The sequence below is a fragment of the Sorex fumeus genome, unplaced genomic scaffold (genome assembly GCF_029834395.1).
Source record: "Sorex fumeus unplaced genomic scaffold, SorFum_2.1 ptg000265l, whole genome shotgun sequence".
Lineage (NCBI taxonomy): Eukaryota > Metazoa > Chordata > Mammalia > Eulipotyphla > Soricidae > Sorex > Sorex fumeus.
The window spans coordinates 17,029,814-17,057,143 of record NW_026606322.1 but is presented as its reverse complement, the minus strand read 5'-3'; the positions used below and the strand labels follow the sequence as shown (position 1 = coordinate 17,057,143).

Here is a 27,330-nt window from a genome sequence, read left to right as displayed (position 1 = left end):
GGTTGCACTGGACTGAAAATGGCAGCCTCTGAGAACGCAGAACACAGAAAACCATTACAGCCCATTTTATCTCACCGTGTTAGTGTCCCCTTTTAATCATTTTGAAGGGGACAGTTTTTCATCTGTCTTTGCAGCATGTTTGTTCTTAGGATCCCAGTTTCAGCAGAGTTGGTTTTTATCTTTTTTGGGGGGGAGCAGGTGGCGTGCCTTCTAGCACATCATTCTCAAGTCATTCTGACTACACTGTGTAGTGAGAAAACTCAGTGAAGTTTCCCTTGTTGGGGTAAAATTAAGATATTAATGATTAATTTTTATTGATACTCTGGAGAAATGTACCTAAGGGCAGTGTGATAGCTGTTCTAGGCCAGGCAGTAGCATGATCACAATTAGCGTTGTTCTCTATAGATTCACAAAGTAATTCTTTCTTGGTATGAATCAGAATGTTCCGACTCATCAGTTACCTCAACACTAATGAACCATTCAGTTCAACACAATTGTCTCTTGAATGCCTTCTCTTCGATAAGTGGTGGGTACTAGCACATTCTTAGAGAATGAATGCGAAGGTGAACAGGATACATTTTGTACCCCCAGAGTTACGGCTGTGAAAAATAGAGTAGTATCTGAGGGAATAGAAAAAAATCAAGTATTTATGCCATGCATTTGATTAAAAATATTAGCATGTTTAATTTGAGCACTGCCATGGGACTTCCATCCAGAAGGTGCCCAGTAGATGATTTTTCATTCATATTTTTAAAGATTATTGTGCAATTTAATAATAGAAGGATAAATTATAATTTACTGAGACATGTTCTGTTTTTAGGCCTAATGAGCACCCAACCCTCTATTAAGGGCAGCTTGACTAACTAATAACAGACATTACTTCAGTGCATCCTACAATACACTTAAGTTTATGCTGATTTATGTTCTGTGCCTACTCAGTTCTGTGTATGTCTGTGAAGGTTTGTAGAATATATTTTATGTGCACTTTCTTATGCACTCAAAATATTGTAAGTAGATATGCTTACACACAAAAAGTAGAACTTAAAAATAACACTGTAGCACTGTAGCACTGTCCTCCCGTTGTTTCATCAATTTGCTGGTGCAGGCATCAGTAACATCTCCATTGTGAAACTTGTTACTGTTTTTGGCATATGGAATATGCCACAGGGAGCTCACCAGGCTCTGCTGTGCGGGCTAGATACTCTCGGTAGCTTGCTGGGCTCTCCGAGATGGATGGAGGAATCGAACCCAGGTCAGCCACGTGCAAGGAAAACACCCTGTGCTATCACTCCAACCCAGAAATTAAAAGTAGCTTAATTATATTTTAATAAGTATTGCTTCCTGGAAGATCTTCCTGAATCCAATTTATTATATGTTTCTTTCCTCCCCACCCAGCAAGAATCATTCAATCTTGAAATGAAAAATTAGGGCACGCTATTTAATTTACTAAGGCCATGACATGTACAAGTAATGATACCAATATAAATATTGCTACTACTACTGCTAATAGCTAACATTTATTCTATGTGGCATAAGGCTCCACTGAGACAGTTGTCACAATGCATTATTCTGGCTCTGCCTGGGGCACTGTTTTAAGTACTGTGCACTCACTACTCTTTGAGCCTCTCAGCATTTCTAAGGCAAATATTAACCATCAACATTGTATTTAACAGGAAACTGAGGCACAAAAGGGTTAGAGTAAATAAGCTTAGTGACAGAGCCAGACTTCAGTCCTAAACAATCTGATTCTGAATACTGTCTTTTGAAACTGCCTATAAAAGTAGAATTTATTCACAAGAGTGATCAAGTTTTCTAAGAGTCTATCACCCATAGCTGTTTCCACTTTTTGTTTATTGCATGAAAATACAGACTGTTAACTCCTAGAAGCTGTTGGAAATTATTTCTAATAATAAAATATTTGAATTCAGAAAAAGATGAAAACAGGAAATCATTAACGTCTCTTTAAAATAAAAGACATTGGGGTTGGAGTGATAGCAGATCGGGTAGGGCATTTGCCTTGCGCACAGCCGACCTGGGTTCGATTTCCAGCATCCCATATGGACCCCTGAGCACCGCCAGGGGTAATTCCTGAGTGCAGAGTCAGGTGTGACCCAAAAAAGAAAAAAATAAATAAAATAAAATAAAATAAAAGACATCTCCATGTGTGCTCTCCCAGAGTCTATTTGCTCTGCTTGGAGATTTACAACCCAGGTGGCTGCAAAAGGCCTATTCCCGGGCTCCCCTGATTTCCCTTTGGGGTCCTCAGTAGGAGACACTGGTGGGAGGTTGGACGAGGGAAGGAACAGAGGCCAGAAGACGTGGTAAAGCAAAGGCAGCTTATCCTAGTTTGTCTCACCACCTCTTTGGGGGGATGTTTTAAAATTTTTTGTACCTGTGCATACAAATGTGTGCCCTGATTAAGTTCTCTGCTAGATATGCTTACATTGCCTAGTTTTTGCCAAATTAGACCCTTGCTGGTATACTGCATCATTTTCTATTTGGTACAGTTATAAAACAAAGAGAATGCTATTAGTATGCTGTATCCAGGTTTCAGCTAGAATTCCAACATCTTTGATGTCCTTGTGTATAAATATGGGGCGGGGTGGTAGTAAGATTCTGACTGGATTATAAAACTCATAGATAGGTGAAGTTTATTAATGTTTGTATCACCCTGATGAGAGGACCATAGAAGTTGGCCAGAAGACCCTGGGCCTTGACAATGTCCTTACACTATTACCAAAGATTTAGACCAAGACAGAGAAAGCAGCTTTATTGAATATGGCTACAATACAAAGCTAAAATGATAAATTCATTTCTTTTTTGTTTCATTTTGTTTTGCGGGCAAACCCAGTAATGTTCAGGGCCTATTCTTGACTCTGTGCTCAGGGATTACTCTGGGTGGGCTCAAGGGACTGCATATGGTACCAGGAATCCAACCTGGGCTGACCTCGTGCAAGACAAGTTCCATACCCACTCTGCTGTTTCTCTGGCCCCTAATTCCAACTTTGAAAGGATAAACTTCGCAACAGAATCTTGTATCAGGTAGCGGGGAAATGCATTTTAATAATACAGAATTAGAGAAACCAACTTTTATGGCATACTCAAGTAAGCAAAGAAATCCAGGCTTATAGACAAATACCAGATGAGCTCACTAATCTGGGTAGAGAAACAAGAAGAAGGTTTCAAAGGATGACAAGCCCTTTGCCTTGAATTACAGAGCTGAGAATGCCACGTAAGACTGGCAAAGTGTTTGTGGTGGGGGGGAAGGTGCTTGGGGGTGTGAGTGATAAGGTGAAGGTAGTAATATAAGGACATAAGGACATTAGTTAAGGATCTTGGGAACTTTGGTGGTGATGAAATGATGTAACTGTGGTCATAAAAAACTTAAAACATTAAGTGTTTTAACACTGTGAATATGTGACCTAAACTATAATAATTCAGTGGGGAAAAATACTTTGCCAAGGAAATGGGTTTGGTGGCATGGGTGGGGACCTCAAGAAATTGGTAGAGGGACATGGACACAGTGGTGGGTGTGGAGTTTTGAAGCATTGTACCCTGGAAATTCTATTACTAACAGTGTTGTAAATTATGGTGCCAACATAAAAATTGGGAAGGAAAAAAGACCCAGCTAAAAGCCAGTAAAAACAAAAAAATTTAATTAAAAAGCCAACTCAGGGTTTTTATTAACCACACAACAGTGCAAACCAGAACAAGGATTTGTTTTCACAAAAATAAAGGAGGGCATTATTTTTGAAACTCATTAGAAGGCAAATAATGCCCTGAGTGACAAATATGCCTCTTCTCTAGAGTATCACAAGAAGGTTAGCTTATAAATTGTAGCATCTGTGCTCTTTAGCTCTTGTAAAACTAATATATCATATACAAGTTGCATATGTTCCCTTTTGCCTTATGACACAGAAGGGAATTCTTCCTTGTACAGATTCAAGTCTCAAGTACGAAGCTCACTGTGTAGGCTTGGACAAGTTATGGTACTTGATGAGAAAGCCAGGTATTTCAATAAAGCTCCTTTTTCTCCGGGCCATCATAGTACATCTAGCTATATAAGAAAGATCCAGCTTTTGAAAAGTAAGAAACACTTTCTATGACCTGTGGCATTAAGCTCATGATGCGAACATAGTCTGTCCTCCAGGACTTGAAAATTTGTCACATGAGAGAAAGTAGATTAATATTTGTGCTTTTCAGAACAGTTGAGACAGGCAAGATGAAAAGTTTTGCTCAGTACTTTAATTTTTTTTAGTAGAACTACCTGTAATAGAGTAGTATGCTTACTATCTTTGAGGTGGTAACTCTCAAATCTATTAATAAGATGAATTCCTACATTAAAAGAAGATTAAATTAGATAATATGGGCTCCGGTTTCTCTTCAGTCCACATAAATTAGATAATCTCAAAATTGATACCCAACTGAGAGTCTGACTTGTATTTATTTTAGTTTTTGATTAGTGAGATTTATGATTTGTAGTTTTGGGCTTGGTTTTACTTACTTTAATGAAAATTTTACTTCCAGCAATATCATTGAGTATAAACACACACACACACACACACACACACACACACACGCGCACACACACAATTTAGAATTAACATACTCTATTTGTAAAAAAACTTTTAAGAGCCTGAAATAAGGAAATAAAGCATGGCTTGTGCTCAGTATAATTACCTTCACAAGAAATATTATGCTATTTCCCAGATTATGTCCCCAAAGTGAATGTCTGATTTGTTCCATTTCATTCGTAGCTGTAGAATCCTAACAAGGGTGATGAGGAAAATCATTTTGCAGTATATTGAAGAAGAGAATAGAGTTTGCAAAATATTATTAAGTTTGCTAAGAGGAACCTGTGCAAATACAGTCTGTTGGCATACCACCATAAAACCCAGTGCCTATATGGTAAAAGGTCTTTGAAATGACTTATTAAAGGCCACCAGATTGATAGTGACTGAAAAACCATAGAATTTACTTTGAGGATGTCTTTCTGGCCTTCTCAGATTTACATGCTCTCTTATTATGTTCTCTCTTCCCACATGGGTTAAGATATTAGAGAAAGGGAGATAAAAATTACTTCAAAATTGATAGAAAAATAGCAGACTCTCCCGTCAGAGTAGAGCACGTATGAAGATTAAATGTATGAAGGCTCAAAATTAACATAACATTTAGCTTTGATCTTATTTCTAGTTGGATTTAATAAAGAGAAGTTCTGTCTTCATAAGAACTTGATGAGGTTTAAAAGTTAACTCAGAGGCTTTCCTGAAAAAGATATCTGTGTTATGAATCTATAATTTTTCAGATCTTCCCTGTCAAAGTCAAAGTCTGGGTGCTCTTGTCTTGCTCATTTTATTTTAAATGCACTGTCTGCCTACTACCCGCTCCCCAGCACTCTTTTTTCAGTTTCTTCTCAGACTTACTAATCATAACATAATTCACATAGATATGAGATTCATTGAAAGTACTAAGGGGGAAAGTGAGGTGAAAGCATCTATGCTTAATTCAATGTATTATCCATTTAAAAATGAATTTTACAGATATTAATGATCTCTGACAACTTGCCATTTGATAAAATGATTTTTTTAATGAATTTATTTCTTATTCATGTACTTGATTTGGGGGCTGGGCAAGGCCCAGTTTTCTTTTCCCTCTTTTAAGTTGCTAATGAAAAATAGTTAGTGTTATATAGAGTTAGCGTTAAGAACTCCTGTGCTGCCCTTTGCCTGATCAGCATTGTCAGCCTCCTGATAAAGCCTCCTCAAAGATAGACTTGGGACCTAATTGATCAGGGACCATTAGTTCGATGCTAGGGCCCTAGGATTGGCCTGGGCACTGCGGTGCAGGGGCCACCAAGGACACCCTGGCTGAGCTCCAAAAGCAATGCAGTATGAGATTTTGAATTCAGGAGCTAGTACTTATATTGATACTTACTGGTACCTCCCATGGCCCCAGACTCTATGCCTTCTACTTGGAACCATGCAGTGAGCATTTAAATAACATCCCAGGTATCGAAAATGAATTTTACAACAAACTATAATTTCCCCTTCTACAAAACTGCTTCAGATTGCTGCTTTGCTATCACCTGAGAGTTGGAAGGGAAGACAGCAAATTTCTCCTTTAATGTCTTAATTCTGAGAATTAAAAAACTTAACCAAATTGCTGCCAGATGTGTTTTGGTATTCAGAATTTTTCAGAAAATGATACAGAATATCTATCTTACACTGTGCAATTAATTCCCCTAGTGCTTATGCAAATGAATGAAGATTCTGATAGTAAAAGCATGCAAGTCACTTTAAATGAGGTAAATTAAGACTTAAAAAAAAATCACACAGTTTCATAGTCCATCTGGTCAGAATTGAAAACAAAATCAGCCTAAACTTTGTTATAAGATAAGTTTAAACACACTCACTATTGGGTTTTCTGTTTATGTGGGTTTTTAGTAACCTGTCAGCATGTATGAACCCATAATGTTTTGTTAATTAACCAAAACCATCTGTAATTGTGCAGTGATTCATCTTATCATTTCTAATTTAAAGTGGGTAGATGGTAATTGTTCCTATTTTCCTCATTTACTAAAAAAAAAAAAAGAAAAAAAAGTAAAGGCAAACATCTGAACAGTTTTAGAGTGATTTACTAAGAACTTCCATAAATCATCATCTCACTTAGAACTCACAGAGTCCTTTTTGACAACTATTCACTATTCTTACCATCTTCATTTTACAAAGATGACAGAAGATTGAGGAGTGAAATGACTCATCTTAGGTACAAAGTTAGCAAGTAACAAAACTAACACTCAAAATCAGGTCTTTTAACTCTGAATCTCATCCTTCTCCCTCCAAGCCTTGTTTTTACTTCACCATTTTATCAAATACAAACAAGTTTCATGAAGAGTTTTTGATGAGGCTGAAAGAAGAGAATTCTGGTATGTGCTTATTTAGAATTGGATGCATTTATCATAATATGTAAATCTTTTATTAATTGAGTCATTTGAATTAGTTTGGCAGAAGTGGGATAATTTAATGTTTTAGCATTTTGATTTTTTGGAAATAATTTAGAAGTTTAAATTAATTTCAATTATAGAATAATAAGGACATTTTTTCTTCTCTTATTTTTATTAAAACTGTTTAGATGTGCCTGGCATCAGAAGGAGTGAAAATGGAAGAATCAAAGCTAATAAAGGCAAAAGACCCAGATAGTGGAAGGATGAAGGAATTGGAGAAGGGAAGGGAAGAAAGAGAAATAAAAATGGAGAGAACAGATGAAATCAGGTTACAGAAGGAAGCAGAATTTGAAAAATTGGCTAGAGAAAATATAAGAGATTCAAAGGAAGTGAGAAATTTTGAAGAGTTACACATGGATGATATAATGCCTATTAAAATGGAAAATCTCAAAGAAATTAAGAAAGAAGAGTTCGAGGAAGATCAAAAATGTAGTCACTTTCCTGATTTTTCTTACTCTGCCAGTAGCAAGATAATAATAAGTGATGTTCCTAGTAGAAAGGATCATATGTGCCATCCTCATGGAATTATGATCATCGAGGATCCCACAGCATTAAACAAACCAGAAAAGCTAAAAAAGAAGAAGAAGAAAAGTAAAGTGGATCGACATGGAAATGATAAGTCCACACCCAAGAAGACCTGCAAAAAAAGGCAGTCTTCCGAGTCTGACATTGAGAGTGTCATATACACCATTGAAGCCGTGGCGAAGGGAGACTGGGGCATTGAAAAACTTGGAGAAACCCCTCGCAAGAAGGTTCGCACATCCTCTAGTGGCAAGGGAAGCATTTTGGATGCCAAGCCACCAAAGAAAAAAGTGAAATCGAGAGAGAAGAAAATGTCAAAGGAGAAATCCTCAGACACCACCAAAGAGTCAAGACCTCCAGATTTCATTAGTATTTCTACCAGCAAGAACATTTCTGGTGAGGTGCCAGAGGGTATAAAAGCAGAACCAATGACACCCACGGAAGATACTTTACTACCCAGCCTACCTGGACAGGCCAAGCCTGAAGACAGTGACTGTCACAGGAAAATAGAGACTTGTGGCTCCCGGAAATCCGAGAGGTCTTGCAAAGGTGCTCTTTATAAAACCCTAGTGTCAGAGGGCATGCTCACCTCTCTGCGAGCTAATGTGGACCGCGGTAAGTGACTACAGCAAATCTGAAAAGAATATGGACGCCTAGCAGGACTTCTGTTTTAGGTCTGCATTAAAAAGTACAGCTTGCCATGCAGTAGAACCTGGCTGGCCCTGGTTTGAATCTTGAAGCTATAATACTGCATATAATTCCCCAGCACCACCAGGAGTCAATCCTGAGCACAGAGCGGGGAATAATCAATCCCTGAGCACTGCTTGGTGCAACCCCAAAACAAATAGATACGTAAAAGAACAATATGCTGTTAAAATCAGTAAGACACTTGCCCCGGGGTGGGGGTAAAGGACCAGATAGGGTAGGGAAGGGAACACTGGCAGTGCAGAAGGGAGTTATCACTTGGTAGAGGAGAATAGGATGCTGCTAGAGGTGATGAAGTGATATACATGAAACCCTGTTAGTAACAGCACTGTAAACCACAGTGCCTAAAATTTTTTTAAAAGTACGTGCCATAGACACAGACTACTGGGTAGGTGGGAGGGAAACTGGGGACATTGGTAGAGAGAAGTGAACAATGGTGAAGGGATTGGTGTTAGGTCAGTGTATGCCTGAAACCTAGTCATGAAAAAAATCTGAAATACAGTGACTGAATTTTAAGATACCATTTTTTACATTTCTATGGTTCTTTATGATTTATAGTCCATATTATTTTACTGACATGTTTTCAAGCACCTTTGCAGAGAGTTTCTACTCATTTTGTGGGTAGTTCTCAAGATATATGTGTTTAAAGTAATTTAACCTTTTTTTTGTTAATTGACAAGGGCCTACTTTTTGCTCTGAAGAATCAGAAATGCATGCTTGGATCTTTTAATCAATCTTATAAACTGATGGGAAAAGTGTTTCCTGGGTCAAACAGATACATATTTATCAGAATCTCTTTTTTTTCTTTTTTTAATTTTTTGGGGGTTTTTTTGGTTCTTTTTTTGTTCTTTTTTTTATTTTCATTTATCAGAATCTTAATCTGTAAGGCTGCAGAAGGAAATAATCTAGCTTTCTCCATGAACCAAAACTTTATTTAAAGTAAAATATAAACAGTATCCAGAAACCAGTTAACATAATACCTAATCCATAGTACTTAATATAAATTTATCTCTTTGAACATATTGAATCTTGTTCGGGAAATACTTTGAACTAGAGATATGTGAATAATAGGTCAGACACTTCTGAATGAACATCCTTGGGAATGCGTAGCTCTCTAGAGATACCACTCCAGTAAGTCTTCAGTAAATTAGAATTAGTAATGCTCACAAAGGACTCCCATACCTGCAGCTGATACGCTAAGGTAATTCAAAAGCTCATTTCTGGAATCAAATAATACCTGTTATAAAAAGGCAACAGATCTCATAGATTGCAAGTCACTTTTTTTGCATTGACTTTATTTTTTATTTTTATTTGGTTTGGTGTGCCTTTTGACAACACTCAGCAGTCTGGTGGAACTTCTCCCAGCTCTTTACTTAATGGACTCCTGGTGGTATTTTGAGAACCGCGCAATGCAGGGATTAAACCTGGGCCTTCTGCATACAAAACATGATTTTAGCCCATTAAGCTCTCTCACCTGCCATGCATATTATTGTTGGGCTATCTTTCATTAAGCACTTTGAGGACTCTGAAATAGTTGTATATCACTTGCAAATAGATAGCATCATGCAAGTGATACCAGAGGAGTCAAATTGAAGCAACTCAGGAGATTTCTTTCCCATCCCAACTGACTAAGCACATCCTGTCTCTTGAATTTTCTTAGGCAAACGAAGCTCAGGAAAAGGAAACTCCTCTGATCATGAGGGGTGTTGGAATGAAGAAAGCTGGACATACAATCAAAGTGGAACCAGTGGGAGCAAGAAATTTAAGAAGACGAAATCTAAGGAAGATTCTCTCCTTGGGTATGTACCTGTCAGCACGGTCAGCACATTGCCCAGACCCCAAATAGAAATAGAATTTATAAGATAAGCATAAATCACTAATTCTAATTCACTTGGTACTTCGTGCAATCTTTCTGAGCACAGAAGAAAAACAAATTAAAGATGTATGATTTGTGTTTTTTACATGGCTGTGTGAATGACAGCACCATTCACATTATAGAATTGGCATAAAAAATATGGGTTATGGGATTGGAGAGAGAGTACAGTGGTTGGCTTGCATGCTGACAACTGGGTTCCAAAAATCAGCACCACAAATCGTTCCCCCAAGCCCTTCCAGGAGTGATCCCTGAGCACAGAGCTATCCTGAGCACTTCTGGGTATGACCCCAGAACAAGTAAATATTTAACTTAAGCCTGTGTTAAATTTAGGTTCATTGTATCATAGTCCTATGACAGTGCAAAATTTTGCATACTTTTAAACAAACTAATAGAGAATATAAAAATTATACTTATTTGTATTTAGTGTATTCTTTTCAAACTGGGTCGATGGGAATTACAAAAGTGTTCTCAAATGATGTAACCAAGTATGCAGGTACTTTTCCTCACCAACATGAAGGTTGGTTTGCTTTCATTTTTGTTGCTGTTATTGTTGCACCTTACCTACGGATCCAGACTATCCCTTTGAGCTCTATCCCTACCCACTGAATCTCTGTTCATAAGGACCACCCCTGAGGCACTGAAGGAGGTCCTGTATCACTCCCATCAATGCTTGACCCAGCATTGTCATCCTGAGGGTTCAGTGGTCCAACTAGAAAGCATGTGTGGTGACCAGGGGTTAGGGGTCACGGTCACGGGCCTCCCGTTGTTCGTCGATTTGCTCGAGCGGGCCCAGTAACGTCTCCATTGGAGACTTTGTTGTTACTGTGTTTGGCATATCGAATACGTCACGGGGAGCTTGCCAGGCTTTGCCGTGCAGGGAAGATACTCTCTGTAGCTTGCTGGGCTCTCCGAGAGGGGCGAGATACTCTCGGTGGCTTGCCGGGCTCTCCGAGAGGGGCAGAGGAATCGAACTCGGGTTGGCCATGTTCGCTGCATGTAAGGCTAACGCCCTACCCGCTGTGCTATCACTCCAGCCTGTGACCAGGGATAGCAGTGTAAAAGGGACACCAGGGCCACTAATGGTCCCTAGGCATATAATGGTGATCAGGGGTCACGAATTGCAGGGGTTCAAACTCATTGAATTTAGGCATGTTAGGAATATTCTTACAATTTTGGGGTCTGTATTCCCAGTCCCAAAGTACTGAATCCCATAACAAAATGTTCTAAGCATTCACAAGGACATGCTTTTCTATCTGATGTTTATTCTAGCGTTATATAAGTATGTTTACATTTGATCTCATATATATATATATATATTTTGTTTAGTATTTCTGAAGGTGTATATATGTATATTTATATTTATAAAGCAATGTAACAGATGTAACTTAAGGAAAATAATTTTTTACCTCTAACCTTGTTTTGTTGAAACTGTTTTATTGCTCTAAGAAAAAATGTATTTGAAGAGTCTTCTAACATAGAGAATATTCAGCTACCAATTATGTGCTCAAATATTGTATCAAACATTGCATCAAGATAACTATTCAGAATTATTTTCTTTTTGTGTTATACCAAGAATTCTTAGTGCCATTCTTATGTAAAGTACGTTAAGAGATCGGATACTTCATATTGGTGGGAGAAAGTACCTGCACATTTTCTTATACCATTTGAAAACCTTTGAGTCTTCTCAGCCCAATTTGAAGAGAATACAGTGAATAAAATAATATTTCATATACTCCATATTTTTCATGTGTATTTAAATATGGGCAGATTTACACATTATGTATTCAACTTATTCATAAATATTTTAATTATGTTTGTGGAATAATAAATTTTTCCATGGGAATTATAGTTCTCAAAAATCCAGTTAATTCTAAGACTCTTAGTCATCATAAAGTGGAAAAACGGAAATTATTTCTCATTATAATAAGTGTGCAATATTATTTGTATCAAGATCTATATAATTTTACATATTTCTGTTATAATTTAAAAATCCAACTTCATATTAGTGTTTCTCACATTATACACAATATTGTTAAAATCACATTTGTCATTGTTGATTGATACAAATGCACAACTTCTGGACAAGCAAAATAGCTTCTAGAAGTCATAGTGCCTGATGACTACACATCAAGCAAATGAGGTATCATTGCAGGCCATCCAAAATTCTAGGAGAACTGGGCAGACATTAAGGCTTCTCCACTGAAAGTTCTCTGATGCTTTGATTAGAACGCCACTGAAATTGTGAGAGATATTTTCACAAATCTCCTCTGAAACATAAGAAAAGTGAAAATGATTTTTTGAAAGTTTTGTCCCTAACAAGAGAGTTGTGTGAATTTATTTGATTCTCTGCAGGTGCTTTGTAAATTTGGGGGTTTTCCTCCTTCACCCACTGTTAGAATTGACCTATCAGAGTCAGACTCTCTGAATTGGCCTTGTTTATTTAGAACATGACAGCACCGTGTATGAGTGAAGAGAAATGCCAGTTCCCTCAGTCATCTCAGATGTATAATTTAGCATTTTAAACCTCTATATTGTAGAAAATGTGCTGTCTGTTTAGTTAAAAACTGTAGCTAAGAAAAATTCACTCACTTTTGGCAGTTCTGATTTTATATACTTTTTCACAAAAAAACATAGATGGTTATTCTAGCTGAAAAACGGAGAAGGGAGCCAAGGGGGCTCAAGGATCTTTATGAGTTAAATCTTGATTTTTTATGTTTTTCTTTTGGTTATTCAGCATATATGAAAAAATTGCCAATAATAGGTAGCTTTCAAATAGTCCCTTTTACTGTATAATAAGGTGACTCTCCTTTAATGTAAATTTTAAGTGAACAAGAACAAGAGACCGTGTTAAGAAAGGAACACTCTCCTACTCCTTTGATAGAGTGTAGTAATATCCATTCTCTTCACCATTCTGATTGTCATCTTGTTTCCTCCAACTTCTGTGCAGTCCTTCCAAACTAAGAAGTTTTAGGTGGTTACATCTTAAATCCAGCCCATTGATTAGCCTGGCACAGTGGCTTCTAAATTGGTATTCAAAGCTGCTCCCTTACCTGTTGGCCTTCCAAGCATACTCCTGCAGCTTCTCCTATCTATTTGGCTTGCATCTTAGTTCATAAGTCTTGTTCAGTGAAAGCCAGCAGCAATCTAGAATCCAGGAGGTGTGCTACCACTACTGCATTGGGGGCCATGGATACAGTTAAAAACAGCACAGAATGTCCTAATTATGCTGGTGGCATTTTCTTCAGTCATTTGTGGTTTGTTTTTAATGCAGCATTGCCTCAGATTCGATTGAAAACTGGTAATATTTATCTCATTGAATGATCCATCCTCATCCTAGGTAATTCTCCAGAATATTTCTAATATTTAAAAACAGGCTGTGGGAGGTGGCATAGAGAGATAGTACTGTTGGCATTACACTTTCCTTGCATGCAGTCAACTCGGCTTTATGGGGGCCCTGGACCCCATAAAGTCTCCTTAGCCTCACTAGAAGTAACCCCTAATTGTGGAGCCAGGAGTAAGCCCTGAGCACCAGATGTGAACAAAAAATGTTTTGCATTATGTGTAATTGTGTTATAAACAAGTCCCAGTCAACATATTAACAGCCAGGGAGATGACACAGAGGGCTAAAGCACACACTCTGCATGTGGGAACCCTAAATTCCATCACTAGCACCCACATGTTACCCTACTGGGAGCTACTCCCAAGCACCGTACTGGAAGTAGACTCTGAGCACCACTACATACAGCCCCAAACCAGGAAATTACTTATATATGATATTGCCGTTAAGTTTGCCAATGTGAATTCACAATGTAAATTATTTGAATAATACTTCTGGTTAGAATATCTTTAGTTTTGCTCTTTTTTTTTTAAAGCTGGGAGCTGGGGTGATGCAGGGAGAGCGGTGGTTTCTACCCAGCATTGCTTAGGCTTACTCCTAGGTCTTTGCTTAGAGATCACACCTAGGGGCTGGAACAATAGCACAGCGGTAGGGCATTTGCCTTGCACGTGGCCGAGCTGGGTTTGATTCCCAGCATCCCATATGGTCCCCCAAGCACCGCCAGGAGTGATTCCTGAGTGCAGAGCCAGGAGGAACCCCTTAGCATCAGCTGGGTGTGACCCAAAAAGAAAAAAGAAAAAAAAGAGAGATCACGCCTAGTGATGCTCAAGAGACCATCTGAGATACCAGGGATCAAACTGGGATTGATTTTATGCAAGGGAAGCACCATAACTCCCGTGCTTGCTCTCCACCCTACAAAGTGTTTTGCACTATGAAAAATTCATTAGTCAATGGAGAAAAAGGCAAATTCCACACCTCAGAAATGTGGAACACAAAAATTTTATATTTGTATTTTCTAAGGTAATAGCAAACTGCCATGTGAATTTATTAAGAAAACTTAAATTTTCTCAAGCATTTCTGAAAAGGCATCCTATCATGACATCTTATTATCTCATTCCTACTTTGACAAACTGGCAGGCTACCGAATGTAGCCTGCCCACACGGCAGAGTCTGGCAAACTCCCCGTGGCGTACCCAATATGCCAAATACCAGTAACAATGATGGGTCTCATTCTCCTACAGAGTCTTGAATATAATCTCAAGGCTAGGATGAAGGAGACGTTACTGGGGCCTGCTCGAGGCAATCGATCGACGATTCTGAAAAGGCATTTTTTGGCCTTGCACAGAACTTGTAACTGCACCATAATTCTCTGGGTTCTGTTTTGAATTGGATTATACTAAGATATGTCTTGTATCATTTCTGTTAAGTACTTAGATCATGTACTGATGGATTTCTGTCCCCTTTCCTTCCTCCTCTTATTAGCTCAGCAAAGCTGGATGAAGAATTTGAAAAAAAATTCAGCAACCTCCCTCAATATAGTCCCGTTACATTTGACCGTAAATGTGTATCTGTCTCAAGAAAAAAGAAGAAGACTGGAAACACGTCCTCAGAGCAAACTAAAACCAGCAAAGGTTAGCTATGTACCATACTTTACCACGCTTTGGTTGGAATCTCAGCTGAACCCTCTGTTTAGCTTTGTAGCTCCCTTTAGATATACAAACAGATTTAGAATTGAGGTAGGAGTGAGTTGGAAATGCAGGATGCTTTATCTTAGATTTTGTCTCATTTGTCTCTCCCTTTTTTTTCCCTTCCTAATCATCCACAGCCTCTGCCATTAGAATTTCAACCTATATACTTGCCTTTTTAAAGTTGTTACCCCTGATTTTGACCTTCTGCCACACAGAATTCTAATTTAGAATATTGAACTTTTCTTGAGCAAAAAGCTACTGGCTGAGGTTTATTCTTCTGTAACAGTGTCTGTGTGATGGGCGAGCCTTGGGAACTATGAAGTTTTACTACTTGCATATTAAGTTTACTCCATTACTTACTAGTAGAATGAACCAAAGGAAGATAAAAATTACCTGTAATACTTCAGTACATACATTTTTTTAATTTAGAAAAGTGCTGTATTTAATGTGTTTGGGTTCAGGAATACGAGATTGTTACCTATGGATATAAGGCAAATTTTTAATTTGTACAAAGTAGGTTGTGTAAACTCACACAAGAACACACACAGTGGCGGCGGTGGCTCTATCTCTCCCGCCGCCCGCGTTCGGTAGTCTCACCCTTCTCCCACCCTGGAGAGGTCGAGGGCGATGGTCAGGCGGAGGAAGGAACGAGGGGCAGGCTGGTAGGTATTAGTCGTAGTTTATTCTGATTCTCTCTTCATCTGTCTCTGCTCCCTTCTCCTTCTGTCTCTGCTCTCTCTGCCCCCTCTGTCTCTCTCTGCTCTACTTCTATCTCTGCTCCCGTCTCTGCTCCCTCCATGCTACTTCATTCTCCTTCTCCATCCCCCTTCATCCTTCTCTTCCTTCTGATCCTCTCTGAACCTCCAGCCCACTCCTACAGTCTAGTTAAATCCTCTCTCCATGAGGAATTGGGGAAACAATTACACATAGGTGCTGTCACAGTCAATAGGGGTAGAAATCAATAGGGGTAGAAATCTTAGCCTCAGGGAAGACCGCTCCTAGGACAGATCCTTCCTCAGCAGGAGGACCCACCCTGGAGCATAATCCCATGGGCGTGCCTCTCCTCTCCTTGTCCGACAAGCATATAAGAATATAATATAAATCATTTTGTATGGATACAGTAAGAAATATCTTAAACTTATAGAATTGCTCTCCTAGGACCATCTTGATCTCAGAATACGGTGCTCAGGCCAGATAGTCTTTCCCACCCCTAGCAGGATCCTAGTCTTGACATTACCTTTGGATCATGACAGCATTTGTCTATGATCAAACTCTTAACTTATAGTTAAGAATCGTGGCACTTTGGCCTGGCCCATTTCGCTGCCAGGGTAGCTCACCGCTTGCCCTGGGTCCATTCAGTCCCTCTTTTGGGGTGTTAGGAACTAAGGGCAACTGAGGCTTAAGTCGAGAAAGCAGATGCCCGGGAGTGAATAATATTCAAGGCCAATCAAATCCTAAATTACAAAGCATAATGTTAACAGTCTTCCTGTATCTATACAAAAAGGATATTACTTTAAAGTAAAATGTTCATAAGGCATAAGGAGAGGAGAAAGGCAATATTTCACTCATACATATAAAATCAAAGATTTCTGGGAAACTGATCTTACAAATTAACAAAGTCTGATTAAGGGGAAAACTGATTAACTGGGTGGGAAGGAGAGCATAGGGAAAACTGTTTACAGATAAAGGCAATGGAAGTGGAAGTGCTTCAGGAGCACTGTGATGGGTGTAACCAGATTGATGGGTGTAACCAGATAAATCTAAGCTTCTTGTGAAAGGACAAAGCAATGTTACCCAACAGTAGGTAGATTATGACAATTCATCAGGTAACATAATAGTTCAAAGAAGGGGTGGTCAGTGGTCTCGATATCCAGGTGGTTTTGTTCTGTTTTTTTTATTTGGGACCTATACCTGTTCTGTGCTCAGTACAGGCTGCACTCTGAGCATAGAAACTCAGAGATCTTGGCACTGCACTCAGGGATCACTCCTGTTTGAGGGGCCAAATGGGGTGCCAGGGATTAAACCCAGATTTGCCATGTGCAAAACAAAAGCACCTGACTTGCTGTACTATTGCTCTGGCCCCTCAAAGGATTTTCTGATCTAAATTAGCAATATTACTCCTCTTTTTTTTTCTTTTTTAAAGAATTTTGGCTTTTACTTTAGATCAAGACATCTGTGGTGAAACTGTAACTCTAACTTCCTATATAGATTGAAAAAACTTACTTTGGTTAGTTTTCATATAAGGCAGTGAACGGAGAGATGAACTGGTATGACTACGCTTTTGTTACTTTCAGGGTAAAATTCTAAGTAGAAGTTGATGGGACAGATTTTGTAATTGCCATGTGAAAGTGGCTGTTTGGTGGTTGTCATATGTCAAATTGTCTCATGTGTTTTATATTGAAATATAAGATGTACATACATAAATCTTGTTAAATTCTAAGAATCATGGATCAGAGGTAAATACTAATGAGGTAAAATTTTATAAACTTTAGGGGAGTGAAATGTATGTGTTGAGAAAATTATGGTTTCTTCTCTGAAGAAACCTAACCCTTCCTCCCATGAGACCCAAAAACTCTTTTGTAATAGTTAAAAGAACTGGGAGATAAATTTGAGATTTTTAAGCCAAATGGAATTTGAAAGACAAGAGAAAATATTCTCCCTTCATTTTGAAAGGCAAAGAATAGGAAACTGAGGGGCTGGAGCAATAGCACAGTGGGGAGGGCACTTGCCTTGCATGCGGCTGACCCTGGTACAATTCCAAGCATCCCATATGGTTCCCCGAGCACCGCCAGGAGTAATTCCTGAGTGCATGAGCCAGGAGTAACCCCTGTGTATCACTGGGTGTACCCAAAAAGCAAAAAAAAAGAAAAAAAAGAAAACTGATTTTAGAATTGATATGCTTTTCCTCTGTGATTATTAAAAATAAGTTTTGTAATAACATTTTTCAAGTTGGATCTACAAGTTTGCTCATATTGAGAATAAAATGCAGTCATGTAAAGTAGAAGTTGGAAAGAGAGTAGCTTTTGACAGGTAGGTACCTGAGCTCCACGATATATGATCAAATGAAATGACAGTTTCTGTATCCTAGAGAGTGAGAAATAGGCAAGGTAGTTCATAAGGCCAAGAATGCCAGGTTTCTTATACTCTTGTAATTCTTGGGCTTAAAGTTGTTGATGAAATACCTGACAAGCCAATAAAATGGAATTTGAATGATGTGTAGGATGTACTCTCCCTCGCCACTTGTTAGAGCTATTCTAGACATTCACTTCAAACTCTGAAGTTGGCCATATTACCTGGGAATGTAACAGTAGATTTATTTTTTTAAAGCTGTAAAACCCTGAAGTCAAGATCTCTTTTCCTTATATTTTCTCTTGGGTCTTAGCAGTGTCTTGGCATATTTTGCCTCTCCCAACTGAGATTAACAGTATGGCATATCGAATACTTCACAGGTCGCTTGCCAGGCTTTGCCATGAGGGCGAGATGTTCTCGGTAGTTTGCCAGGCTCTCCGAGAGGGGTGGAGGAATCGAACTTGGGTCAGCCATGTTGGCTGCATGTAAGGCAAATGCCCAACCCGCTGTACTATCGCTCCAGCCCATTGGAATAATCCATTTTTTTTTAATCTTTGAATTATTCCTCATACAATATCATCTTAACTTTCCCTTAATGCCTCTGAAACCACGAAGTCACTGGTTCTTAGTGTGTCCATAATTATATAGGTGGGAAGTCTTCCAAGACTTTAGTTTTTGCTCTACAATCTGACTCATGAAGCAGAATGCAATTAAAATAAAGCAGAAATTAGATAATATATTCTCTGTTTAGCAAACTAAAGAAATAGTATTTGTGACTGATTGTAATTCGGCATTAGCAGCACCAATGTACTATCCTACAAGTTATTAATGAAATTATCATACCAGCTGTGCTGTAATTGCCTGATCTTTAAAGAATAGGAGAGATTGTTTTCTTAGACTCTAGACCCTTTACACCTTTGCATAATGAATCATTCAAAGAAAACACTGTGTATGAGATTATTAGTTCGTTGGTAAAAGAGCATTTGCAAAGTGGTTCATTTTTCCTAAGGTAACTTGTCATCTTTCTGCATTTTATCCAGTACTTATCCTCATTCATTCAGTATTCAAAATATGCTTTTCCAGCCCTATACCAGGTTCCTTATTTTTACTTATTTCAGATTACATAAATTTTAAATATGATCTTTTTGACTTGAAATCTCTACAGGAAATGATTATGACTCCATATCTATACATAGAGTGAGATTTACATCTCAGAATGATAGCCTTGATTGAGTTTATACATCTGTTTTCTTGGTGGTTTCCTTTCCTATATCTGGATTTCCTTCCTGTTTGCCATCATCCCCTTCACTGGTTCTGCCTTGTCCCTTATGTCTGTATAATGGAGCTACAATGAAAAGGGAAGAAAATGAATCAATGCTACCTTTCTTTAATTGGGCTAGGATTGAGCATGTTGATTTACAGATAAAATGTCCTTTTGCTTCTAAGGACAAATTTTTCAGTACATTGAATTCATCTAAAAATTCCATTCCACTGAAATAGCCTATTTTATAGTATTTTTTAAATTTTTCTCACTTGCATATTTCAAATGCAAACTTTAAAAATTAATTCTAAGTTTAATTGATACCTTCGAAAAGATTTATTTTGACACTTTATTTAAGTATATAGCCAACATATGAAGTGTTTCTTTACAAGAGTAGTGAAAGTCAGAGTGTTCTGCAAAACAGTAATTTTCAAAGTAGGGTCATGGAGGGAGATAGGGTCTGTGTTCAATTACAGTGTTTAAATTATTCCTCATCTTGACCTTTAGCATTATTTCTTCCTCATTTCTTCTATCCTCTCCTTAGCCTTAGCTAATCATTCTATTCATCTTTCCCTGCTTTGTACTTAATCTTTTAAGACTGAAATTTTGATGATGCATATTTGAGTTTTTAAAAATTCACGGTGACAATAAAACAGGTTTACAGAATTAAAGGTTGAGAACAGAATCCCATTTGGGATTGAGCCAATTTAAGATTCCTTTCAGTGTGAAAAAATTGAGAGTTGCTGATTCCAGGAGCAGCCTTTTTCTTGGGAAATAGTAACTACCTGGTTAAGTAGAATTCTATTTTTCCCCCATTACTATTTGAGAGTCTTCCTTATTGCACAGTGAAGTCAGGAACGTATCAATAGCACATTTGCAGACATAAAAGATATACCTAATATAATCCTAAATGCTCTAACAAGGCATGGATCCCATGCCTAGTCTCCTATACTAATATATACAAATATTTATATATATATATATATATATTTGTGTGTGTGTGTGTGTGTGTGTGTGTGTGTGTGTGTGTGTGTGTTGCTGGCCTGATGGTTGTGGCAGTGTTCAGGAGGCCATTTGGTGCCAGTGGCTGAACTTGGGACTTCAGAGCACACAGGTGTGTATACCGTACCACTGAGCCCAGGTACTCACATTAGTATTTTGGGAAAGTTAGTGCCTTGATGGTATCACTGTTATCTTTTCAGTTTCTCATTTGTCTCTGCTATTTTCTACCCAACTGAGAAGTTGGGATACAAAGGTGATTGATACCTTAAAATATAGGCCATTCTGAGTCCGAAACTATGTTTGCATGACAAAAGTAAGTAGAAGTGGAAGCTGATATCTAGTTTCTTTTAAGAAATTTGGTAGGAAGACTAGGGAGAGAAGATGGAAACTTGAAGTGATAGTTTTTTAAGATAGTTGCTGGTTCTCTTCTGAATGATTTCCTTCTAAATTTCTTGCCTTCTTTTATTTGCAATTTATACCTTTATTTTGCTCTGAACATCCCTTCATTAATACAATAATTACTAGGAAAAATACTAGTAGAGTTCCTATTTATTACAAAATTTTATTTAATTTGCTTTAGATAAAATAACAAACATGAAACATACTAGTGAACAGAAAATCAGTTTTCCACTTCTTGACTCTAAATCTCTGCTATTCAGTGAATATAGTTATAGCTTATCTGTCACACCTTCAAATATGCCACTTTCTCTAATCTTAAATTATCATTTACCTAGATTCATTTTATAGCTATAATTTTGGGGGTTTCTGTGAGCAATATAATTCAAAAATGTTGATTTGCAAAATCTCCATGTACAGAATAAATGTTTATTTTTCACGTTGATATTGACAGTGGGCTGGAGCAATAGCACAGCAAGCAGGGTTTTTGCCTTGCAAGCATCCGACCCGGGTTCGATTTCTCCGCCCCTCTCGGAGAGCCCGGCAAGCTAACGAGAGTATCCCAGCCGCATGGCAGAGCCTGGCAAGCTCCCCGTGGCATATTCGATATGTCAAAAACAGTAACAACAAGTCTCACAATGGAGCCGTTACTGGTGCCCACTCGAGCAAATCAATGAACAACGGGAGGACAGTGCTACAGTGCTATATTGGCAAACTCCATCTTCAGCTTTTTCCATACGTTGTACTTTTTAGATTTTTCTGAGTATGATTGGGTCTAAAATCATACATTCTTTTCTACCTAACCCATTCCATGCACCAAATCAGTTTGCCTCTGTGAACCACTTCCTTCAGCCATTGTCCTCATCATCCACAGTGATGAATTCAGAAAACATTCTCACTATGAGCCAATACTTTATTTTCGCTAAATTATTTTTCTATGGATAAATCACTGGAATCCTTCTGGTCCTGAGAAGTCTTAAAATTGTTTTCCTTCTTGCTTCCACTTCCACCTTCTGTGATTGCCCATGTATCTATCATGCTGTCACATTAGCCTGCAGTTTCCTGGGTTGTATAAAATACATATGAGGTAGTGATTGCAAATGGATTATAGAGAATCCCTATAATGTTAGTACTATATGTACACATGATAAGTTTTCTCTATATTTGTTAAATTTATTTTCTTTCCCTTTTGCTTACTTTTTTCCAAATAGTACGAGTGTAGAGGCATTCTTCATCTTCATTTCAGACCATCACCAGCCAATTCAGAAGTATTTGCTATTGATTGTTTAGAGAGATGGCTTGGTGTAATCATCTAAAAGCACTTGCACAGATTTATGATACCAGTAATAACAGCAACAACTGTCATTTCTAGACTTTTTACTTTGTATCAAGTACTTTTTTTTAAAGATTTATTCATGCAGCAGATATTAAGAGTCCTGCTTTCATGAAGATTACATTATGGTAGGGAAAGTAGACAATAAACAGCTCTAAACAAAGTATTTAATTTGTGAGAAGGTAAAATGTGCTATGGACAAATAGCATTTAGTTTGCTACAATAACTAGAAACTGTGAGTCTCAACTGCTGGTCCACATAGTTAAAATTCATAAAACCACTGTACCACGCAAAAGATCAATAAAGGAGACTTGAGTACTGTACACCAGCTCAACCTAAGAGACTAATTTAGAGCATTCTACCCTATAATAACAGTATATATTGTTTCTTGTAACATCATTCTCTAGAATGGACCATATACTAGGCCATAAAAGAAACCAATTTATTTAAAATAATTGAAATAACACTAGTTTCTATATCTTGATCATGGTGGAATGGAAACAACTGCAGGGAAAAAAATCACAGAAACTTATAAATATGTGGAAATTAAAAACAAGTTTCTAAATAACCAGTAAGTCAAAGAAGAAATAACAGGAAAATTAGAAAATATTTTGAGATGAATAAAATGGGAAATATACAAAACCTATAGAGTATAGCTAAATGCAATGCTTAGAGGGAAGTTTATTGCTATAAATGGAGGGGTTAAGAGAGAAGAAAGATCTTAAATCTATTACCCAGCCTTCTACCCTGAGACTGAAAAGAACATGCCACTAAAACTAAGCATAAGCTGGGAAATGACAAAGAATAATGAAGAAATTGATGAGTCAAAAATTTGTTAACAGACAGAAAAAATAGAGAAAAACCAATGAAACAGAAAGATAGGTATTTTGGGGAAAAAAACATGGATTAAAGAAATGTTTAGACAAAAAATATATATTGTAAGTTTAAGAAATTCAAATACTTGACTCAGAAATTTACAGACTTTATCACCAATCTTATAGGAATAAAAAAGTACAGTGAATGAGTGCCATAAGCAGTTTTGTGCCATTAATTTAGATAAGCTGTGTGAAATGGAACATTTCTAAAAAAGAAACAGACTGCCACATGTAACTTAGGAAGAAATAACCAATCTGATCAGCTCTCTAATTAGTAAAGATAGTGAATTTAAAAGTAAAAGTAGTACTTGGAGGAAGGGAGGGAGTCAAGGCTAGGTAAATTCACCACTGGATTTTCATAAATGTCAAATACAAGTAGAAAATTCCTCAAACAGAACAAACAATAAAAAAAGGATCATACACTGTCACTAATGCAAATTGTGCATTATTAGTGCACATTATAATGCAAAATTATCCCAGGAATGCAAATTGAGTTTGCAACCTTACCATAATCAATTATTGTATCATATCAACAGAACAAAAATTAAAATCACATTGTTATCTAAATCTTCAATCATTAGTCAATGAACTCATGCTGGTCCATGATATAGAAAAACACTGGTCTATTTTTATCACTGCTGTCTGAAAGTGTGAACGACTGAAGAGCACTGATCTAAATAGATGTATAAAAAGCATTTGACCACAATAAACACCTTCCTCAACTTCATAAAGGTCTTCTGTAAAAACCCACAACTAACAAAAACTGACTGCTTCCCCCTATTATAAACAAGACAAGGATGTTCATTCCCAACTCCTTGTTTTCAGCATTCTACTAAAAGACCTTGCCAGGGGACTAGATAAGAAAATGAAATAAATGACATGCAGATTGTAAATGCAAAACATTAACATTCATGGTTTGGAAAACTACCTTTAAGATGGTAACAAACCCTTAAATTGATCCAGGAATTAAATCTTTGAATCCCCAATTGCAACTTTATACAAAGTGATAAGAAGCTTAAAATTAATTTGGAATTGTGAGGGATAACAAACATAACAAATCTTAATAAATCTTCTTGATTTCAAAACTAGCTACAAAGGGGTAAGGGATAGAAAAGGAGAGAGAGAGAAGAGAGAAAGCCACCGGAATCATTCTGGGGTAAGGTTCAAGCTCAGGAACTAGAATCAATCCCTGGCATCAAATAAACTCTCAAATATCACTAGTTGTAGCCCTGGAGGCCTCCAAGCACTGCCACGGTTACCCCTGGAGATCCACGGCACTGCAGAGTCTGAGCAGCACCGTAGTATCAGGCCCTAGCACTAATTATGGGCCTGATTTGCTGTCACCAGGAGTGACCCCTTGGCCTCCTGAGCATTCTTTGAAGACCCCTCTACCCTTCCCGAAAGCCTACAATAAAATTAATATGATGCTAGCATTAAAATACACAGAATGGAATTTTGAGAGTCCAAAACCAAATCTATATAATCAACAGACTTTTCAGCAAGTAAAGACTATTTGGGGGGAAGTGTTTTTTAAAAAAAAAACGGTGCTTGATTGAATCTAGAGAGATAGTAGAGAGGGTAAGGTGCTTGTCTTGCAAACAGCTGAGCCCAGTTGAATCCCTGGCATCATATATAGTCCCTTGAGTCTGCAAGGAGTGATCCCTGAGCACTGATCCAGGAGTAAGCACTGAGCAAAGTCAAGGGGGGGCCCAAAATCAAGTAACAACAAAACTGGTGTTTGGACAACTGAATACAAAAGAATAAAGTTGAATCTTTGTTCACATAATATACAAAAGTTAATTTGAAATGATTAAAGAGCTATTAACATTTAATATTTATGAGTTAAAATTCTAAACTTTTCAGAGAAAACTATTTGGCAGTGGATACTTTGATATGATGCTATATATATATGTATATACACACACACACACACATATATTCCAAGCTAATAAAAAAATGAATAAACTGAGCTGTCAAAGTCTAAAACTTGTGTGCTTTGGTGACTGCAAAGATAGTGAAAAGATATCCCCCAGAATGGGGCAAATACTTGAAATTACATAGCTGATGAGTTGCTTTTAAGAGATTATACAGAGGACTTCTGTAATTAAGAAAATGACAACTAAGTTTTCAAATGGAAAACAATTTCAACAGAAATTTTTCTCCAAAAAATGTATACAAATACCCTTCCGCCCTCCTCCCTCTGGAAAGAAAGATGGCGGCCACATGGGAGCCTTGTGGACAGCAGGTATGAGCCGGGGGTGCGGGGGCGACAAAAACCTCATGGGAAGGGGGGCGTTCTGGTCCATCCTTCACACCCTACCGAGGTCACCAGTTGCCCCCCACAAGCGGCTCTCCAGCACGGCCATGGCCCCAGAAGCACAAGGACTTAATGCAGAACCCAGCAGCTTGGAGCAGAAAAGTGAACGGACTATGCGTTAATCCAGGCCATCATGTCTGCCCGGAGGGGAAAGGGTGTTGCCCCATTCGCCCTCTCCTCTCTGGAAAGAAGATGGAGGCCACATGGGTGCCTTGTGGAGAGCAGGTGTGAGCCGGGGGTGCGGGGGCAACTAAAACCTCATGGGAAGGGGGGCGTTCCAGTCCGTCCTTCACACCCTACCGAGGCTGCCAGTTGCCCCCCAGGAGCGGCTCTCCAGCACGACCACGACTCCAGAGCACAGAAACCAATCTCTTAATTATCTGACTCTCAATAAAAATACTTCCAGGGTTAATTAGCAAAATAGCGGAAATCCAAAACCAACATTTAATTCTTGAACCCAGCTGTAGAAAGCGAATCACTTCACAATGCTCTCTCAGCATGTCTGATTTGGGTGGGGGGGTAAACTCTAAATAATAGTGGTGCATCTTTTATTGAAACAATGAATCTAATCAAAGCAGATAGAGTGTCAACTAGAATTCATCTGCCTCGCAGGCATTGGGAGGGGTGGGGGGTGGGGTTTTATCGGGGTTCTTCGTGGTAAAAAATAAGTATTGGTAAAGGGAAAGGTGTTTGATATTTGCATGACTGAGACCTAAACCTGAAAGCTTTGTAACTTTTCCCACAGTGATTCAATAAATAAATAAAGTATTTTAAAAAAAAAGAAAGAAAAAGAAATGTATACAAATAGCACATAAGCAAATGAAAAGATGCTCTACATCATTAATCAACAGGGACTGCAAATCTAAACCACAATGAAAGGGATACCACTTTTACACTCTTATGATGGGTATAATCAAAGTAGCAGATAGGAAGGAAATGTTGGGAAAGATGTTAAATAAAGTGACAATACCTCAAAGGGAATTACCAGTTTAGAATTACCAGTTGACCTAGCAGTTTCACTTCTAAAGTACATCTGAGAAGAAAACAAAAGCACAGATAGAAGCATTCGTAACAGTTTCCTCATAACTAAAAAGTAGAAAAAAACTTAAATGTGCATCAGCTGATGAGTGAATAAACAAAATATGACATATTCATCCAATGAGATATTGTTGAACCTTAAAAAAGGAATGAAGTGTTGACATGGAGGGAATCTGCAAATGTCATGCTGAGAGTCCTAGCCAAAGATCTTTTTCACATGATTCTTTTGCTAGGAAAGTCCCAGAAAAGGCAATTTGATAGAGACAAAAATATTGATTGCTTAGGGATAGGGAGAATGCAGGAAATTAGACAGAGGAGAACTAAAGGTAGGGAAAATTTTCTAAAATTGGTAATTTGCAGCTCAAATGGCTGGAGCACATGCCATGCGTCCTGGAGTCCCAGGTTAGAACCCTGACACTGCATGGACTTTCAAGCACAGAGCAAGAGTGCCTCCCTGTTCCTCCACCTTACCCCACCCACCCCAAAAAAACCTATCGGTGTGTACACGGCAGAGTGTGTGGTGCAGATGTTGGGATGTGGGTCACAGGGCCCGGCAGTTTACAGAACTTATGACTTTGAAATTTTCACATCAAGCCTGTGAATTACTTTCGTTGTCCTAAATTATCTTTACTCAACCTATGTATCTATTACCTTTTATTAGCTGTTATCCTCACTTATAGATGAGGAAAGAAAAGTCAGCTTCGACATAGAAATTTCAGCAGTATCAAAAGTAACCCACCTCGGGGAGGTCAGGGCCATTGTCATTTCTGTTTGGTTACTTAAAATCTCCATTCTGCTTTCTTCATCTGAGGAAACGAGGATGCAGTCTGAGATTTCTCTCCACTCCTTCACCCCTGAGATCAGATATGTTCTAATTTTAAGCCAATTTTGTCTTTCTCAAATATCCT

The 27,330-nt window shown here is 38.1% G+C and overlaps 1 protein-coding gene across 8 annotated transcripts in view; it reads left to right on the top strand.

Moving 5' to 3' along the window:
• Window positions 1-27,330, top strand: part of BBX (BBX high mobility group box domain containing) — a 352,656-nt gene that overhangs the window by 306,242 nt on the left and 19,084 nt on the right. For all 8 annotated transcript variants that reach the window (XM_056109091.1, XM_056109089.1, XM_056109088.1 and 5 more), the window contains 3 exons: window positions 7,132-8,140; window positions 9,891-10,029; window positions 14,926-15,074. In XM_056109091.1, the coding sequence (XP_055965066.1) occupies window positions 7,132-8,140; window positions 9,891-10,029; window positions 14,926-15,074 (1,297 nt within the window). The remainder of the gene's footprint in view (window positions 1-7,131; window positions 8,141-9,890; window positions 10,030-14,925; window positions 15,075-27,330) is intronic.